The 20,267-nt window shown below is 33.4% G+C and overlaps 3 protein-coding genes across 7 annotated transcripts; 1 reads left to right on the plus strand and 2 right to left on the minus strand.

The window, feature by feature from the left end:
* Positions 1-98: 98 nt before the first annotated feature.
* Positions 99-2,535, minus strand: LOC103488867 (60S ribosomal protein L5). Its single transcript, XM_008447791.3, has 9 exons — positions 2,440-2,535; positions 2,134-2,203; positions 1,941-2,032; positions 1,627-1,753; positions 1,465-1,544; positions 1,265-1,381; positions 825-959; positions 561-730; positions 99-438 (listed from the first exon to the last, which is right to left on the minus strand). Exons 1-9 carry the CDS (start codon positions 2,440-2,442, stop codon positions 321-323), a joined length of 912 nt encoding a protein of 303 aa, XP_008446013.2. The 5' UTR covers positions 2,443-2,535; the 3' UTR covers positions 99-320.
* A 5,397-nt stretch (positions 2,536-7,932) lies between these two features.
* Positions 7,933-9,523, minus strand: LOC103488866 (transcription termination factor MTERF5, chloroplastic-like). Its single transcript, XM_008447790.3, has 2 exons — positions 8,312-9,523; positions 7,933-8,195 (listed from the first exon to the last, which is right to left on the minus strand). Exon 1 carries the CDS (start codon positions 9,443-9,445, stop codon positions 8,324-8,326), a length of 1,122 nt encoding a protein of 373 aa, XP_008446012.2. The 5' UTR covers positions 9,446-9,523; the 3' UTR covers positions 7,933-8,195; positions 8,312-8,323.
* Positions 9,524-13,864: 4,341 nt separating this feature from the next.
* On the plus strand, positions 13,865-19,916 carry LOC103488862 (multiple organellar RNA editing factor 4, mitochondrial-like). 5 transcript variants are annotated; one of them, XM_017044754.2, is made up of 8 exons: positions 13,865-14,111; positions 14,210-14,569; positions 15,455-15,552; positions 15,628-15,693; positions 15,831-18,308; positions 18,387-18,756; positions 18,916-19,004; positions 19,563-19,916. In XM_017044754.2, the coding sequence occupies exons 2-6, from the start codon at positions 14,223-14,225 to the stop codon at positions 18,569-18,571; spliced, it is 3,174 nt and encodes a 1,057-aa protein (XP_016900243.2). In that variant the 5' UTR covers positions 13,865-14,111; positions 14,210-14,222; the 3' UTR covers positions 18,572-18,756; positions 18,916-19,004; positions 19,563-19,916. The 5 variants fall into 5 exon arrangements, with proteins under 5 accessions (XP_016900243.2, XP_050947236.1, XP_050947237.1 ...); XM_051091279.1 differs by having other exon boundaries at positions 15,831-18,756; XM_051091280.1 differs by having other exon boundaries at positions 15,831-18,738.
* The last annotated feature ends 351 nt before the right edge of the window (positions 19,917-20,267 follow it).

Below are 20,267 nucleotides of genomic sequence, written 5' to 3' on the forward strand. Positions count from 1 at the left end.
TCCCATAAAAAAGATGCTAATACTGGTTAGTGTAGTAAGGGAATCAAAGGTAATATATGGTTGCAATAAATTTGATTTTTAATAACGAACAAACACGGTTGAGTCAAAACTTGATTTGCATTAGAAGAGATTATGGCTGTGTCTCAAAAGTGATAAAGGTCGAAATGAGCAAAAGCATCATTAGCTAAAGTAACTTAACACTCCAAAGACGGGAAAAAAAGTCTAGACCAACAAAAGAAACTTAAAATAATAAATAGCAGAACTCGAATAAAATCCTTGGATGAAGACACCAACTCAAGTTGTTTTGCTAATTTTCATTTTTACTCGTCATCCTCATCATCATCGTCCTCATCACCATCTGCTGCAGAGTTAAGTGCATTCAAGCGCTCAACCAAACGGGCTTTTCTTTCATCGTATGTCAGCTTCTTCAAGTTGTACCTGTCATCACATTCAACAAACACAAAAGGAAAACGTTATCTAAACAATCCAACAACACAGCAAGTGAAAGATTTACAAACAATTTTTCTATCAATGGTATAAAACTTGACCCCAGATTCTACCTCTTGTGTGCTTTGGGTTGTGGCTTGTCAGATTTCTTCACTGTTGGATCTGCGCGGATGGCAGCATGAACTTTCTTGTATAGCCCCTCAAGGTCATCAGCCTCAATGCCCTTCTTGATGTATTCGCTGAAGTGAGATTGATATTTCTCCGGTTCATCTTCCATCAAGGTCTAGAAGTAAAGCACAGCAAAATTAGTCCGTCAGCTTTTTCTAAGAAACAAAATACGGAAGCAATTGTAAATGAAAGAAACAAACTAGGCTTACGCGCATGTAGGCAGCAACATGTCCACCAAAAATGTACTTCCTATGAACTTCAACATCAAGCTGCTGACTATTTTTGGTATAACCAGCAAACCTCTTGTCGCTGTGAGGAATGTCCAATCCACCATCCAAAGCTCCCTGCATTTTACAAAATTGAGATTCATTGCAATCTCTCAAAACCTCAAATTCAAAGACAAACAAATCATCCAAAGCGACAATATAGGAATCCAATTCTTTTATATTATACCAATTCAAACTTCACCCAAACATAAAGAACTACAATAAACTACCGTATTGCAGAACATTAAAATGGTTTTACAAAAAGTTGTTTCCATAGCAGTTAAACAGGCACAATTAAGGCGTAAAGAGAATCAGTTCTCCTTGAAACAAAGGGGTTGCTTCAGAAAATTTAACCGAACTAATGAAAATGAATATGTAGTCACCTTCAGAGCACCAAAAACACGGTTTCCAGTTGTAGTTCTGATAAGCCCAACATCAAGGAGAGCACGGAATGGCCTTCTGGTGTCTGCTGGCTCAACTGAGTAATCTTCACCAGTAGCCTATGCAAGTGGGATCATGACATTCAGAAATTAATGTATACGATAGGGATAGGGATAGAGGAAAGCATTAGGATTCAAGATACCTCAACATTGCCCTCGTATTCAGCATCCATCTCAAGCATTTTCAAGACCCGTCGAGCCAATAGAAGCCCAGTGCAGTACGCTAAACAGTTATAAAAGAATTGTACACAATATTAGATATGTTGACAGCGATATAATACATTAAGTAAATAAACAACACGCACCTGCAGCGTAGTTGGTGAGACCAACTTCAAGCCCATATCGGGGAAGCTCATGAGAATAAGCCGAAGCAAGGACTAAGTCACCAGCAATGCTTGCGGAAATAATTTGAGCCGTAATATCTTTGTTCGACTATTGAATGACGTCAAGGACATACAATCCAATATCCCAATATGCCTTAAATTAGTAAAAACTGGAATAACTACAAAAAATGCCCAACAAACAAGTGATATTGCATTGCATTATCCAGGCGCTAGCACACGAAAAAAACTAGTAGATTTCCACAAAATACTCAGATTCAGATCTTTTCAAAGGATACAGTTCGGACAACAAATCGATACTTGGGAGTATTGTATTTGTTCTTGTCTTGATTAATAAGACGGATTCGGGCCCGGTAGTCAGTCTTACCCTCTGGAGATGTAAAGATTCAACGATCAAAAAGCTTGAAAAAAATCAAACCATTTTATGTTATCACGTAGGCTGAAGAAAGAAAAAGGAAAAAGAAAAATCACCTCTCCTTCTCTTGAACTTTACTTGATAACGCTTGAAGTAAGCCTTCGTTTTCTGAGCTTTGGCAAAAGCCTACGATAAACAGCTCGTCAGCATTAAGACACATCACACGGCCATAGATACTATATCGCTTTGAATTCAGAGCTAAACAAAAAATGACCCCCGAAAACAACAATTAAACCTAGGAGACAAGTGACCAAAAGCAGGAACCAGTAATAAAAAAAAATAAAAAATAAAAAAAGGATGATTCTCAACCTCAGTTTAGCTAAAACCCTAAACAAAGAAGAGCTAAAGTTAAGAAGACTCACCATTGTAGATTCGCTTAAGCCGCGAGCGGAGGAGGAAGACGAAGAAGAATGGCGGAAGAGAAGAGAAGTGAAACTTTATATAAAAAACCCTAGAAGGGTTTTCTTTTTATTTGTTAATGGGCCGATGAGTGATGACCCATTTAGTTATTTAAATGGGCCCGGCCCATCTAAGACTAATTATCGTTTAGGGAAATTGGACAATATAACACTTTCTTTTTATGTTTTTATTAGAGCATTATTTTCTATTTCTCTATTTATGCCAAAAGGGGTATAATAGATTGGTTATTTACACAAATATTATGGTTTCATTACTACTCTACCTCTCCACATTTTATCTCTGTGCATGTCAATTTATGATTTAGGGTTTCAATAAACCCATCATTTTCTCCCAAAACCCTCCTTGCAAAAAACCATTTCCCTCGAAAAACCTTCTTTCGTCCACTTTACCACCAAAAAGATCAAGTTGTCGCCCACCCAACTGCCACATTCCTCTATGTCACCATCGACAACTCAAACTATCGACTCCTTCCATGTCGATGTTGCAACCCTCTCCATCCACCTTGTTTGCCGCTTTTGTCCCTTCGTCCTGGACTGTGTTGTTATCGACGACATGTTTGCCTTGATCCAACAACCACTTCGGTTTCTTTCTCAAATATTGTTGTTGTGGGTTTCTTTCATGGATCTCGTCGTTGTGGTTTCTTCTTTGAATATCGTTGTTGCGATTTGGTTAGATTCAGTGGATGGAAATCCAGGCAATGGCATGTTGACACTGACATACAGTATTGGATAAATATATATATGTATATATTGAAGGAACAAAAATTGCTCACCAATTTCGAGCCCTATCATAATAAATTGAATTTCATAATATATGTTTGCTCTCTTTATATAAGTTGACCTATTTTGATTTCTTTATATAAGTTGATATACTTTGTAGTATATAGTATATGGTATGTATTTGTAAAATAACTAAATATACATGGATACATATGAAAAATTATGCATAATATAATAAAATTTCACAAATTTTGTTTGCTTTATTTAAACAAGTTAATCTAATTTGTAGCATATAATATAAGGCATATATTTATAGAATAACTAAATATATAGAGTATACATGCACAATATATAACTCAATAGAAACGAAACTAATTAATTTGATACATTTCATAGTTCTAATCTACATTAACACAAACTCTAATATATATAAAAACTAATAACCTAAAATAAAAAGAAACTAAAATAAACCATACGAATTGTAATACACATATTAAAATAAATCAAATCTTGTATTTGTATTGGAACATTTCAAACACTTTGCACAAAATTTTCAATATTTTGGCTTTAAACAAAATCTTCATATTTAATTTTTGTTTTTAAAAAACGTTAAATGTATTTTCTCTCTCTAATTAACCAAATAATAAAATCATTTTATCCCTCAAATTAAATCTCAAGAAATAAATGCACAAAGCAATAAGATATCAACAAATAAATGTATCTTCTCTCTTCATCGCTAAGGTACTTCGTAAATGTATGTGTGCACTTTTTTTCCAATGCCAATTTCTCTCTCCATAAGAGAGGTATTTTTGTTTAAAATTAACTCAACAAGTCTTTTTTTAAAACAATCAAATGTTAAATCATTTGTGAAATATATCGTTCGAAGATGGTTTGTTATGTAAAAATGTCGTGAAAATTTTATTAGTGGATGTGTGTTTGGAATGTTTGTGCATCAATGTGGCCTTGTGTTCCATCTCTCCGATTAGTATGGGTGTTTGTGGTTTTAAAAGACTTTTTAGACAAAACCCACTTGTTCGGGTTATACATTTTATCAATCCAAATAATCCTTGTTATAAAATTAACCCAACCTCAATTCAACCATAAAACATAAGGGTTGAATTGGTTCGGTTAGTCGGGTCATTTGTTTAATTTTTTTCTTTTTGTTTGAAAAGAAGTAAAATGTTAATACATAACAACTTGATTTGATTATTTTTTATATGAAAATAAGATAAACAACTCGATTTTAAGTTATATTGCGAAACTTTTCTTTCCAAAGTGCTAAAAACTACTTTTAAGAGTTGTTGGTGATAAATTATTTAAAAAATGATGAAATTAAATAACAATAAAATAAATATAAAGTGAAGTTCGGATGGTTTGGGTTATTTTAGGTGAACTCGTAAACCAACTCAACCGACAAAATTGTCATTTATTTGAATCCAACCCAAACTGCATGGATTGGGTTGATCGGTTTTTTGGGTCATTGAGTTTTTTGGACACCTCTGCTTGTTGCAACATAGATTATTGGCAATATGAGATCCAAATCGAAACGATGAAGCTAAACAAATAATATGATTGAGGATTCATATTCAAGTGACATCTTTCAACAAGTAAGATAATAGAATTACTAATTGCTTTAATTTTAGCATAAAATAAATATTTTTTGTTTCTATCAATAACTAACTAAGAAGTCATATATTCAATTCATGGTAGTTACCTACCTAAAATTTAATTTCCTACAAGTTTCCTTGAACACCCGTATGTTAGGATTCTTGCATGACACCTGAATGTTGTAGGGTCAAGTGAATTGTCTCGTATGATTAGCTGAGTTGGATGTAAGCTTACTATAAAATTCTTAAAAGGTAAATTGGTGAAAGTAATAACAAAATCAACGATAGACATTGATCAATTTCTACGAACGTCATCAAAGATAATTGATGTAAGTATAGGCTAATATATATATATATAGTCCCTAAACTTTGTGGTTTGTGTAAAAAAATGTCACGATTAAAAAATACATTGTTTTTTTTGTTTGGAAATACCCCTCGACTATAGAAAAGTTTGATAAGTATCATTTAACTTAAAAAAAAATAAAAAATACTTTAATTAATCTAATTTTCACACCATTTTATTAGCACTAAGTATAAAAACCAAAATTTTAAGTTCAAACAATAGTTCAAATTTACATCGATGTATTGATATGTCGATATATTTATTGATATTTTCATATTTCCATAGATTTGATATTGATAGGAGGAGTGAATCGATATTTACACAATATCTTAGAAAAATACACAAATCACAATAAACAAACATCAAAATGACACTGCTATGAATATAGTACAAACAAAAGACATGTGTTACTTATTTGAAAATAATAAAATTTATTTTATCCATCGAAATCAAAATTTATGTAAAACTAAAAGTTCGATATATACATCAACATCGATATTTTCAACCTTAGTTAAAACATAAATTTGATAGATATTTATCAAACTATCATGTGTGTTAATAATCAAATACATTATTTTATTTCACAATTAATTGTATGTTAATTACAAAGATAACGGTTGAAATTTGTTGTGTACTTGATCCATCACTTGTGTTAATAGTTAAATAAATTGAAATTATGATCCTAACTTATAAGTTTGGTTAGTGAAAAATTAGGTGTAAAATTTGGATCATAGTATATTTGGACTTAAGTTCAAAGACGTTTATGAAACTTTTCAATAGTTTGGGATATTTTTTAAACATTTAGTGGATGTGTGTTTGGAATGTTTGTGCATCAATGTGTGTTCCATCTCCACGATTAGTACGGGGTTTGTGGGTTTGAAAGGCTTTTTAGACTAAACCCGCTTGTTCGGGTTGTACATTTTATCAATCCAAATAATCCGTGTTAGAAAATTAACCCAACCTCAATTCAACCATGAAACATTTGGGTTGGATTAATTTGGGTTGGTCGGACATTTGTTTAATTTTTTCTTTTTGTCTGAAGAGAAGTAAAATGTTAATACATAAAAAAATGATTTGATTATTTTTGTATATAGAAATAAGACAAATAACTCGATTTCAAGTTATATTAAGAAACTTTTCTTTCCCAAGTGCTAAAAACTACTTTTAAGAGTTGTTGGTGATAAATTATTTAAAAAATGATGAAATTAAATAAAAATAAAATAAATATAAAGTAAATACAGGTATATATTCCAAAAAAATTTAAGAAGTTCGGGTTGGTTTCGATTATTTTAGGTGAACTCATAAACCAACCCAACCAACAAATTTGTCATTTATTTGAATCCAACCCAAACTGCATGGGGTTGGGATGATCGGTTTTTTGGGTCATTGAGTTTTTTAGACACCTCTTGTTGCAACATAGATTATTGGCAATATGAGATCCAAATCAAAACGATGATAATATGATAGAGGATTCGTATTTTCATCACAAGTGACATCTTTCAACAAGTAAGAGAATAAAATTACTAATTGCTTTAATTCTTTCATACAACAAAGATTTACTTTTTTTTATTTGCCTCAATAACTAACTAAGAGGTCATAGGTTCAATTCATGGTGGGCATCTACCTAAAAATTAACTTCCTACTATTTATAAAGTCAACTATCATTTACATAAATTGATGATGATTTCACTCTCCTCTTTCAACTACTTTTTTAATAAAGAAAGTAAAATGGAAAATAAGATGATATATTTTTCCCCTTAAATTTCTTTAAAAGTAAATTGGTGAGAGTAATAGCCAAATCAATGATAGACATCGATCAAATTCTACTAATGCAAATTAGATAATTGATGTAAGTATCGGATAAATTATATATAAAAAAAAATGTCCTTCAATTTTGTGGTCTGTGTAAAAAATGTCTCGATTCAAAGAAAGGTTTATTGCTTTTTTAGATGAAAACGGTTAAAGTTTTGTTTGAAAAATAATCATAAACTATAATAAATACCATTTTAAGTTTTAACTTTAAAAAATAAAAATACTTTAATTAATCCAATTTTTATACCAACTAGTTCAAATTTACATCGATGTATTGATATGTTGATATATTTATTGATATTTTCACTTTTTCATGGATTTGATATGGATGGAAGAGATGAATCGATATTTATACTATATCTTAAAAAATCCACAAATCACAATAAACAAAAATCAAAATGACACTAATATAAATATAATGTAAATAAAAGACATGCATTACTTATTTGAAAATAATAAATTTTATTCTATCCATCGAAATCAAAATTTATGTAAAATAGACTTCGATATATCCATGAACGTAGATAATTTAAACCTTAGTTAGAGCATAAAATTTCTTAGGTATTGATTGTGTTAATAGTTAAATACATTATTTTATTTCACAATTAATTGTATATTAATTACAAAGGGAACTGTTGAAATTTGTCAGATCTATCACTTTGTATTAATAATTAACTAAATTTAAAACTATGATTCTAACAATTTGGCTAGTGAATAAAGCTCAAAGCTTTGGTTTTCATAAAAGAAACTAAAAGACAATGATATTTTTTTTTAAAGTTTAGGAGGATTTTTAAGGCAAACTGCAATAACTTCATTTTGCTGCATTTGAAAATGACAATTCTCAAAGCAAATCATTGTCGTTGAAAACCCCCAAATTGAAAAAAAAGAAAAAGAAAAAAGAAAAAGCTTTTAACTCTGCTATTTAAATTGGCATTATATACTGTGGAAATAAGATTGTTATATGGAATAGCAAAAGAATTATGATGAGATGGATATGTATTGTGTATTACATCCCTTCTACTACAATACCCAAATCTCCTCTACATTAAAACAGACAAAGCAGAAAGTTTATCTACAACTCTCATGTCTCTCATCCCATTTCAACATCATCATTGGATTCAACTTCAAGATTAACATGTCTATGAACAAATATACACCAAATAGATTTACCTAACTAACTGCCTTCATTTGGATGGAAGACAACACAACTTTCCTACCTGAAAACACACAGAGAGAAAGATCTTGAAAAGCTCAAGAAGTAACATAAAAAAATGCTCTCCCATTTGAAGATCATGATGCTCAAATTTAAACTATAAGAACATTATTAATTTACAACTTTCCAGTCCTATAGAACAGATTTGGTTTCGGCTTTCACATTGCCCAGGTATATGTCTATCAGATTTGGGATTTTATCAAAATGCTTAACAATACATTTCTCCACAAATCTTCTCTCCCCTTCCACAAATAACAAACCGATATTTTTGGTTTTAAGAAGATTTTTCATCTTTAAAACCTCAAGAACTTTGTACCTTGGTTGCAGCCGCTTGTGGACGGAATAATTGAAGAACTGAGGGTAAGAAATTAGAGTTCCTGGATCCAACTTTGCAGTGTTGAGACAGAAATCTGCAATATCCCTCATTTTCTCCTCTGAACAAGTTAAACAACGTGGAAATCTCTTAAATGCTGTAAAAATCTCATTCTCAGACCATCCTAAACTCTTCATAACATTTATTTTCTTCTTCCAAGTTGAATCACTCATCGAAACCGCCACACTAACTGCATAAACAAACATACCATCCTTTGGTTCAACGCCTAATTCTTTAACCGTTTTCACTGCACGAATCATTCTATCAACCTTTCGCATAACACTTCTAGGGTTCAATGCAATGATTTGCGCTATATTCGTAGAAGGTACTCCTTCACTGACCAAAACATCGATGTTAGATCGCACAGTACCATTGGAATTAGAAGTTAGAAGCCACGAAGTACGACAAATAGCAGCAGTGACCTTTTTATCCGATCCAAGCATTTCCTTTATGAGGCGAAATGTTGGTTTCAACTGAGAATCTAAGCTCCTAAAAAGAATCATATAGTTCGATAGTATTAGCTTAGTAAGTAAAGGACCGACGATCCCGATTTCCTGGAGGAACTCAAATTTAGGCTTCAGATTGGTGGATACCGTGGAGTGAAGGATTGAAGGTTTCCTCGAGACCAACTTGGCGATCTGTGAATCCTCGAATCCATGTGATTTGAAGAAACCGATAACGGCTCCGTACTGCTGGAGGTTTTCTTCATCGAATTGGAGCTTTCGACCTCTGGAAATAGGAGATCCTGAAGAAAGGCCACATGAATTTGTGAGGAATTGGATGGTAGAAACGGAGGCTAAAGGCAATGTAGAAGTAGAAACGGTATTGAGAAAACGTTTTTGGATGAAATGTAGAAGAAATGTGGAGGAAAATTTGAACATTTCGGGATGGGATCGAAGAAAATCAAGTAAGGGTTTTGGTTAGGGTTTTCAATTCCAAGGCCAAATTTGGGCGTTTCAGGAAAAATTGCATTAATATTGCAATTAATTAATGCATTTTTAGAAATCTTTTTAAAAAATACATTATTTATTAAAAATCACAAAAAGTTATAATTTTAATTTAATTTTATAAATAAAATTCTCCTTCAACATTTTCATATTCACGAGTTTAATACTCAAATATATATTAAAAACGATAGATAATTATAAATACAAAAAAAAAATGATTACAATAATTTAAAATTGGTTAGGGTTTTGTGCGCATGTAAAGAAAAAACTATAGAAGCATATAAAAATAAATTAAGGACATAAGTTGATCGAAAGAAAGAGGTCATGTTTTAATAGAAAATTAAATTCTTATTAAGAAGGGAAACAAACATTCGAAGTTAAAGAAAAAGAAAAAAAAAAACTTACGACAAAATACCGGGTTATTTTAAGAAATATGGTTTTTTTTAAATTATTGACAAAAATAGGGTGAGGTGAAAAGAAATTGCAAAAATAGGGCGATGGGGCAAAATATTGTAAAAAATAGAGTGAATCTGGAAATTTGGAAGGAAATCGTGTATGAGGTACACGATTTACTATGAATTCGTGTACCTCATACACGACTTGCATGGAAGTCGTGTACGGGGTACACGACTTCCACATCAGCTTGGACTTGTTGACCGTCTAAGTCCCGTCCAACGTGGCAAGAAGTCGTGTACCGAGTACATGACTTCTTTGTTTTAATTTAATATTATGTTGTTATTTTTATTATTATTATTATTACTATTATCATGTTTAGTGTTGTTATTATTATTTTAATTATTATTATTATCATTATCATTGTTGTTATTATTATTATTATTATTATTATTATTATTATTTATTTTTATTATTATATATTATATATTATTGTTATTATTATTATTTTTTATTAATATTATTATTATTACTATTACCGTAATAATAATAATAATTATTATTATAATAATAATTATTATTATTATGATTATGATTATACATTATTATTATTATTATTATTATTATTTATATTATTATTATTATTGAAAAGTATTATTATTATTAGTATATATTATTATTACTACTACAACTACTGTAATTATTATTATTATTATTATTATTATTTTAATTATTGTTGTTGTTATTATTATTATTAATATATTACTATTATTATTATTATAACAACATAAAAACAACATAATAATAACTATTTAATATATAACAAACTAAAAACAATACATAACTATTTCAATAATATTCCTAAAATATATAACAACCTAAAAATAATATACAACTAATAAAGAAATATATATATATATAACAACCTAATAACAATACATAATTAATAATAATTATTTCAATAATATTCTAAAAATATACAACAACCTAAAATCAATATATAACTAATAAATACAAATATATAAATATCTAAAAATAATATATAACTAATAATTAAATATATAAAACATAATAAAACTTACCTCACACTTTGATGGAGTTGGATGGAGAAGAAAGGTAGAGAAGATAGTTGAGGAGTAAAGGAGAAGAGGAAAATGGAGCAAAGTTTCGGAAGATAGTGAAGAAAAGGAAGAGAGGAGAGGGAAATTTGTTGAGAATGGAATGAAGGATGAAGAAATGAAATCGGATGGGGGTTTTTATAGGCGGGGAAGAGTGGGACACGACTTCCTGCATGAACGACACGTGGAAGTTCACGTGAAGGAAGTCATGTACGGTGTACAAACTGGAAGTTCACGTTACTGTTGACTGCCATTTGTCAGTCTGCAGTACGAAAATCGTGTACCACGTACACGATTTCCCCGCTAGCCGACAAACTGGCAGTCAACCTGACTGTTGACTGCCACGTGTCGGGAAAACGTGTACGGGGTATACGACTCCAGTCAGAAGTCGTGTACCGCGTACACGACTCCAGTCATTTGTCGTGGCCCCCATTCACGACGCCGACCCAAATCGTGTACGCGACCCACGATTTTGGTGAAGTCGTGTACCGGGTACACGACTTCACTACCCCATTTTTGACAATTCCTTTCGATTGGCCCTATTTTTGATAATATTTTTATAAACTACATTATTTTAAAAAAAAAATTCCAAAATACCTATACCAACAAGGGTAAGAAATGCTTAAAAGGTGTTAGACTTAATATCACTAAGGTCATCTTCCTTAGCTCAATCGTAGAGACAAACTAAGGTGTACCTTCCTTGGCTCAATCACATGGACTCCAAACCTAAGTGTATTTAGCTCGGAACAATTTTATACTGGGTAACTGTAACACGTTTTTGTGTTGATGTTTTTTATTGGTAGTAAAAATTTATTTTATTATTTGGTAGTCTTTTTTTTTTGTTACTTTGTTTTAATTTTTTTTTTCTGTTTGATCATGGTTGGCTTTTATGGGTTGTCTTATATCGTGGGCGAAAAAAATAAGATTAAGTTAGACCTAGCAAATGAGTTGCGTCTGTATGTTCTTGGCGTTCTTGAAAACCTTATGTGTTGTAAAGAAAGTATGTTGTACGTGTTCGTGATGAATGTTCGTTACCATTATGTAACTTATATATCTCTAGTCAAAATGTTTGTTATTAGCCTTATTGTTAGTCTATATATATTTGGTCAATCTAGTCTAGTGTTCAAATCAATTGTGCACTAACATAAGAAATCAAATTTCGTTTGCTTTCTTATATAAGTTGATACAATTTATAAAGTATATATTTGCAAAATAACTAAATATACGTGGATATATATAGAAAAGTATGCATAATATATAATTCAGTAGAAACATATATTCTATTGTATATTTGAACATAACTATGAAATTAAATATATTTTTTATATCTAGGTTTCGAGTTTAGTTTTTATTTGGTCCGTGTGTTTTAAAACTAACACTTTGATCCATGCGAGTTTGATAATGCTCAATTTTAGTCCATGAAATAATAGAAGCCTTAGTGACTTAATAGAATGTTAGACTAATTTTAGATTAAAATAGATTAATGATACGGAGGACTATTTTAACATTGACATGACAAAACTATTTTTCTGTGTGTAAAATAAAAATATATTAAATTAAACAATAAATTCAAGAGACACTTTGGAACCTATCATTAACATATGTGAAGTTCTTGATCGATCAATATTTCATTTTCGTGCACGCACAAGCACCTTGGCACTGGATGCCATAGTCTACACACACAGTCGCGCCTTGGCATTAGATGCCATAGTTTGCAACCATGGAGTTCAGTAAAAACAGTTGGGACGGAATCAATGCCAACCACCACATCTTCTAATTCCTTAAGGTCAAAACATAAGATTCCACAAAACCTTCCCACTATTTTTTTGGTGCAAACGTAAACTTTCATGAGTAAAGGCTAGATTCTCGACTTGTGTTCAACGTCTCTTGAATTTTGTTTTAAACGAGATACATTCCTTTATCCTATCAAAGTCAATATAGTCACATCATTAATCTGGTTAAATGTTAGTCCAGTTATCATTGTAGTCAACATTTTGTTAAGTCACTTACAATTTTATTATCTTAAAGACTATAATTAAGCATTATCGAAATATTAGAGATAAAATTTATAGTTTTTTAAGCATATGAATTGAATAGAAATTAAACTTAAAACCTAAACACTAAAGAACATTTTTTTCCATGTGAAAACATCATTCAAAAGTTAAAACAATTTAATACAGAAAGAAGTGTTTAGATGAAAAATTATTTTTGAACGAACATTTTTTTTCCTAAGACCACCATGAGTGTTTAGTGGCTTGTAATAAGACGAGCTTGTAATGTATTGTTTGAATTGAGCATTTTTGGGCTCGATTTGTAATACAAAACTCAATACCTTTCTTCGATTTTCAATCCATCTATCTTTCTCACTCTTGTTAATGCTTCACGAGTTCATTTCTTTTTTGTTTTCGATTATTCACATTTTTCAAAACTTATTTATTCACCAATTATCCCGACTACATTTTAATTATTTAAACAACCCACTATTACGGAGCATTTGAGGCAAGAAGTTGAGTTATAATAGTTTGTGTTTGAGGTGTGGAGTATAATCTCAAGCAATTTTACCAACTTCTTCCTTTTTTTGTAAAGCAAAATTATTCCCAATTCACATAGTGTTGTTGAAAGAGACGGACATTAAAGAGCATTTCATCGAAACATAAGAGAGCGAAACAACGAGACAGAAGAACGCAAAATTAGTCACTTTTCGTACACGTGATACTTCTTAAGAAGAAAGAAAGGACAAATCGATAATTTCACACACACACAATTCACACATACATGATGTTAGCCAAAGATTAATTGACCAAAGTTTATTAAAGTGAGATATTTGTCATTTTCTTAATCCTAAAATGGGTCGAACCGCTAAATTCTCTTCTGATTTTTATCCTAAAACCTTAAACCCTACTTTTTTATTCGTTTCCTTCACGCCCGTCGTCCGACCGGAATCTTCATACTTTCTCCGACGACTTTCCGGCACTCCGGCGTGCCGGCACTGCCGGTCGCATTCTCTCCCGTCAGTTTCGCTTCTTCGTTCGTTTCACGGCTGACATACCACTGGAATTCTTCTTTCGAATCACTGTGCTTTGTTGTTGGTAACTTTCTCTTGTTTTTTGGTCTTTCTTTTCTACTGAAAAATTAACAGAGATGTGTAATAACGACCTGTCTCGTTTCCTGTCCTTTCCGATTACAGTCTTGCACCGATCATGGCACTTCATTCACTTCGTCTCCGTCGCACTTTGTCTGTTCTTTCTGCTTTCCACCGCTATGCGGCAGTATCCAGTCAAACCCGCCACTCTATATTTTGTCCTTCCGCTCCGTCACTATCCAAGTCTCCCGCTATGATCTCACCACGTTGGCCCTTGAGATCGTCGTCAATCGCTTCCTATTCCCAGTCATCACTTGCGAGGAAAAAAGAACCTGACGAGATAATACTCGAGGGCTGCGATTACAAACACTGGCTCATCACCATGGACTTTAAGGACTCGAAACCCACTCCAGAGGAGATGGTTCGAACCTATGAAGAAACCTGTGCCAAAGGCCTAAATATTAGGTTTGATTTCTTTTAACTTCTGAAAAAACTTTGAGTTTTGGAACTTATATTCTGCCTCTGTCGCCTACATACTCTATAGTACATGAGAGGCGCAACTTCGTTAGAGTTGTCTCTTCAATTAATCGTGTTTTTTTCCCTAGAAATCATTTGAATGTTGACTATTCTAATTTGCATTTTTGTTTATTCTGACTCTAGGTGTTGCTATGCATACTTTGGGGTTTTTTTTGCAATCCTTTACTCATTACAAGTTCATAAGGACATTTATATGACGTCCCCTATGTTATTTTAGGATCAATTTGATTCCTTCACAGTTCAGTCACAACGCAAATGGTGGATGTACGAAATTACTCCAAACTATTTTAAATTGAATGTTAACGAGTAAACCTGGATATATTATTACAAATAAGAGAAGTGAAGTTTTCATTTCGCTTCCTATGTTTTTTGCTTTTTGTTGGAGTAAGTGGGTTTAGTTGATGAAATGGTTATGGAATTGTTACGTTCCCCACTATGGACTGGATCAGCAGTAACAAGATTAAACTATTATAGTTCATATATTTGTAAGTTCACGAGTTCAAGTTTTAATGTTGCCTCAGGATATGTATCATCTTGTTTTCTTAACTTTTTGATATTGCATGGCTATGTAACGGTCCTACAATAAGAGAACATTGGTGTATCTTCAGTCTAACTACAACTACCCATGACATGCTTCAAGAGAATATTGGTTTTGTTGCTGTTGCATGATCCTCTTGCAATGTTTATTCTTTACTATGTTCATACCATTCCTTACCTTTTTTCTTGCATTTAAATGACTTGAAGCTGCTGCAGCGCTAGTATTTTGAGAAAGTTATGCTTTCTTTTAACATTCTTTTCCCAAACCATGAACAGTGTGGAAGAAGCAAAACAGAAGATGTATGCTTGTAGTACGACTTTGTATCATGGGTTTCAAGCTGTGATGACAGAAGAAGAATCAGAGAAATTTCGCGGTAGTTGTTTATGACGTCTAATTACACCTTTCAGATGCCGTGTTCAATGTTGATTTTAAATATTTCTTTTACTAGATCTACCTGGTGTTGAGTTTATATTGCCTGATGCTTACATTGATCCTGAAAAGAAAGAGTATGGAGGTATGCAACTGTCCAAATTGACAATGACTAAATTTGCTTTATAGTTAACCAAGTGATGTATCCTCCTGATGAATTTTTGGCTTGATACTAAACGTGTCATGACCTTTGAATTTGCAACTTTATTTTGTAATATTCAGGAGACAAATATATCAATGGAACAATTGTTCCAAGACCACCACCCACTCAATATGGTGGAAGGCAGGAGCCCATAGATCGTAATGGAAATCCGGATCAACCAAGATATGAGAGGCCAACTAGATCGGAGACAAACTCACAAGGCAATTCATCTTTTAATCAACGCGATTCTAAGCGAGGAGATGGACACCATTTTAGAGCTTCACAAAACTATTTGCCACAACGTCCACCCAAAAATTACAATCCCCTAAGGCCCGGAGAAAGGAGAGATCATTCACCTATGAACACTAGTGCTCCTGAAGGAAGAAATTCCTATCAAGGAGGAAGAGGTCCAATGCCTTCTCATCAAGAAAACTACCAGGAAAGGGGGGAGGGAAGTTATAACCATGTTGTGCAAGGAAATTATCAGCCTCAAGGAGCGCAGAGAGACTTCGTGCCTCTACCAGGCCCGGGTAATTTTGGTAGTGGCTTTACCCCAAGGCTTGGAGAAAGGAGAGATCATTCACTTGTGAACACTTATGTTTATGAAAGAAGAGATTCCTATCAAGGAGGAAAAGGTCTAATGCCTTCTCATCGAGGAAACTACAATCAAAGGGGGCAGGGAAGTTATAACCATGATTTGCAAGAAAATTATCAGCCTCGAGGAGAGCAAAGAGATTACGTGTTCCCACTAGTCCAAGGTAATTTTGATAGTGGCTTTTCCCCACGGCTTGGAGAAAGGAGAGATCATTCACCTATTAACATTTATGCTACTAGAGGAAGAGATTCCTATCAGGGAGGAAGAGGTTTAATGCCTTCTCATCGTGGAAACTACAATCTAAAGGGGCAGAGAAGTTATAATCATGACCTGCAAGAAAGTCATCAATTTCAAGGAGAGCAGAGAGATTATGTCTTCCCACTAGTCCAAGGTAATTTTGATAGTGGCTTTACTCCACGACTTAGAGAAAGGAGAGATCATTCGCCTATGAACACTTATGCTCCTGAAGGAAGAGATTCCTATCATGGAGGAAGAGGTCTAATGCCTTCTCATCAAGGAAACTACAATCGAAGGGGGCAGGAAAGTTATAACCATGATTTGCAAGGAAGTTATCAGCCTCAAGGAGAGCAAAGAGATCACGTGTTCCCACTGGTCCAAGGTAATTTTGATAGTAGCTTTACCCCACGACTTGGAGAAAGGAGAGATCATTCACCTCTAAACACTTATGCTTCTGAAGGAAGAGATTCCTATCAGGGAGGAAGAGGTTTAATGCCTTCTCATCGAGGAAACTACAATCAAAGGGAGCAGGAAAGTTATAACCATGATGTGCAAGAAAATTATCAACTTCAAGGAGAGCAGAGAGATTACGTGTTCCCATTAGTCCAAGGTAATTTTGATAGTGGCTTTACCCCACGGCTCGGAGAAAGGAGAGATCATTCACCTATGAACACTTATGCTTTTGAAGGAAGAGATTCCTATCAGGGAGGAAGAGGTTTAATGCCGTCTCATCAAGGAAACTACAATCAAAGGGGGCAGGAAAGTTATAACCATGATGTGCAAGAAAATTATCAACCTGAAGGAGAGCAGAGAGATTATGTGCCCCCACTGGTCCAAGGTAATTTTGATAGCAACTTTACCCCACGGCTTGGAGAAAGGAGAGATCGTTCGCCTTTGAATATTTATGCTTATGAAGGAAGAGATTCCTATCGGGGAGGGAAAAGTCTAATGCCTTCTCATCAAGGAAACTACAATCAAAGGGGGCAAGGTAGTTATAACCATGATGTGCAAGAAAATTATCAGCCTCAAGGAGAGCAGAGAGATTACGTGTTTCCACTAGGCCAAGGTAATTCTGATGGTGGCTTTACCCCAAGGCTTGGAGAAAGGAGAGATCATTCACCTATGAACACGTATGCTCCTGTAAGAAGAGGTCTAATGCCTTCTCATCGAGGAAACTACAATGAGCAGGGAAGTTATAACCATGATGTACAAGGAAATTATTGGCCTCAAGGGGAGCAGAGAGATTATACACCTCCACTAGGCCAGGTTAATTTTGGTGGTGGCTTTAGCCCATGGCTTGGAGAAATGAAAGATCATTTGCCTGTGATCAATTATGCTCCCGAAGGAAGAGATTCCTATCAAGGAGGAAGAGGTCCCATGCCTTTTCATCAAGGAAACTACAATCAAAGGGAGCAGGGAAGTTATAACCATGATGTGCAAGAAATTTATCAGCATGAAAGAGAGCAAAGAGTTCGTGTGCCTCCACCAGGCCAGGGTAATTATGGTAGTGGCTTTAATCCTACTCAGGGTGGACCGTATGTGCTTGGTGGATATTGTAGTCATGGAGCAGGAACGCCTTATGGTCAAGGACAGAGCCATGGATCTTATCCAAACTTTACTGAAGGTGAAAGATTCTCCCTAGGTGACCAAAGGAACGTGCGTGAAGAACAACTAAACTACAATCAAAGGGTGCAAGTAAGCTATAACATGCCTCCACTAGGCCAAGGTATTTTTGGTAGTGGCTTTACCTCAGGGCTTGAGGAAAGGAGAGATCATTCACTTATGAACACTTATGCTCCTGTAGGAAGAGATTCTTATCAAGGGGGAAGATGTTCCATGCCTTCTCATCACATAAACTACCATCAAAGGTGGCACGGTAGTTATAACCATGTGCAAGGAAATTATTGGTCTCAAGGAGAGGATAGAGATTATATGTCTCCACCAAGTCAGGGAAATTTTGGTAGTGGCTTTAATCTCTCACGGGGTTGACCATATGGGCAAGGTGGATATCATGGTCATGGAGCAGGTATGTCTTATGTTCAAGGACAGATTTATCCAAGCTCTACCGAAGGTCAAGGTTTTTCCAAGATGACCAAAGAAACATGCTAGAAGAACAACGAAGCCACAGTTTTGGTGGACAAACATGAAACAAACAAGTATGGCATTCTTATACGGTAAACGTTTAAATGATTTGGTCCATTGATTTTTCTTATCATTTTATTGTTGATTCTAAGTAGAATAGTTGTGTCCCTCTTTCCAAAACACTCCTGAAGCCTACGTGAATACGTGGTTTATTTTTACATTTTAGTAACGAGAACTTTTGATTTCTGCAGGGGAGATTCTGAGGCAGTATGAATATTTAATATGAAGAGATCTTTACAAAAGATACGGGCCATTCCATTTTGTCTCGTGTTTCTTGCTGGTAAGAAAAAAAAGAACAATTGGGGAAAGGTTTTTTTGAGTTTGTTTTATTCTGTAGGAGCTTGAACTGCATTTGAATCTGGGATATGACCTACGTGATTTAGCTTGATTCTTCTCCCTCAATTAATTATAGCGTAGCAATGATTTATGACATAATTTTATAATGCTTAACTTAAACCGATTAACTTCAAGATTATCTAATTAGGTTATTAACGTACCTATTCCTTGTAGTCATGTCATGTAGATATATATATATATATATATTTTATTTACTTCAGGTCACTTGGCATTTTAGGCTCAATATTTGAGTCATCCGTACAAATTTTCCTACGTTTTTGTGAACTTAAAGCCGGCCTTGTGAAATAGTTGAAAATTTTTTAAGTCCGTGTGTTATTGATATTGTTAGGGCATTGGTGGTTAGTTTTTATTTACCATTCAATACAAGTACTGTTTTCACTTAAATAAAAATAACACAATTTTGAAGCACTCTATTCTATGTGCATTTTATTTATCTCTTTTTTTTTTCACTTTATTTTTTTGTTTTTTTTCCATTAAACAGCTTCGAGTATCGACTCCAACAACAGGGTTTGGTGTTCACTATGCTGCTTCATCTCTAGCGAAGACCATCTCATCGACTTACAACATTCACCTTTGATTCACTTTCAGCAGCCAACTTCAAGTGACTATGTTGATTATCTCACACGACTAATTCTGCTGACCAACTTAACCGAAAAAATACAGCTGATGAAATTGTTTCTAAACACAAAATTGAAATTATTGGTTAACAGTGATTAACAATAATCTAAAATTGAAATTATTGGTTAATAGTGATTAACAATAATCTTTGTATAGTAAATTGAGATTAATAAAAAAAATCCCCGAGTGGAAACAAACCAATCAGGCTTGAGTATAATTTTTCACTTTTACAGAAAAGCCTTTGGGATTTTCGAAAACTTTGTTTACGATGACATAGTTTTACATATGCAATTGGTAGCAGAGCTTAGCTTTTGGAGAAGATACAAACTCTTGGAGGTTATACACATCAACATTGTTTTCTTTTTTGGATATATATCTTTCTTTTTAAAACATTATATACGTGTCGTTTGGATTGATTTTTTTTAAGTATTTGTAAACATTTTTTTTCTTGTTGTAACTACAATCTAAACTCAGTCTGCTATTACTATTTTATATCAATCATCTATGATTTTCACTATTTTCTTCTCTATCAATCTAGGTGGTTTATATTTGGATAACACAAGCTATA

The sequence above is a fragment of the Cucumis melo genome, chromosome 10, assembly GCF_025177605.1.
Source record: "Cucumis melo cultivar AY chromosome 10, USDA_Cmelo_AY_1.0, whole genome shotgun sequence".
In the NCBI taxonomy this organism is placed as follows: domain Eukaryota; kingdom Viridiplantae; phylum Streptophyta; class Magnoliopsida; order Cucurbitales; family Cucurbitaceae; genus Cucumis; species Cucumis melo.

Excerpts from the sequence above, each read along its gene's own strand:
- LOC103488867 (XM_008447791.3), bottom strand. Across the intron at positions 1,754-1,940 it reads ATCGATTTGTTGTCCGAACT|TCGAACAAAGATATTACGGC; the intron begins GTATCCTTTGAA and ends GTCATTCAATAG. Across the intron at positions 960-1,264 it reads GTGTTTTTGGTGCTCTGAAG|GGAGCTTTGGATGGTGGATT; the intron begins GTGACTACATAT and ends TGTAAAATGCAG.
- LOC103488866 (XM_008447790.3), bottom strand. The coding sequence starts at position 9,445 with ATGTTCAAATTTTCCTCCACATTTCTTCTACATTTCATCCAAAAACGT.
- LOC103488862 (XM_051091279.1), top strand. The coding sequence starts at position 14,223 with ATGGCACTTCATTCACTTCGTCTCCGTCGCACTTTGTCTGTTCTTTCT. Across the intron at positions 14,570-15,454 it reads GCCAAAGGCCTAAATATTAG|TGTGGAAGAAGCAAAACAGA; the intron begins GTTTGATTTCTT and ends AACCATGAACAG. Across the intron at positions 15,553-15,627 it reads AGAATCAGAGAAATTTCGCG|ATCTACCTGGTGTTGAGTTT; the intron begins GTAGTTGTTTAT and ends TTCTTTTACTAG.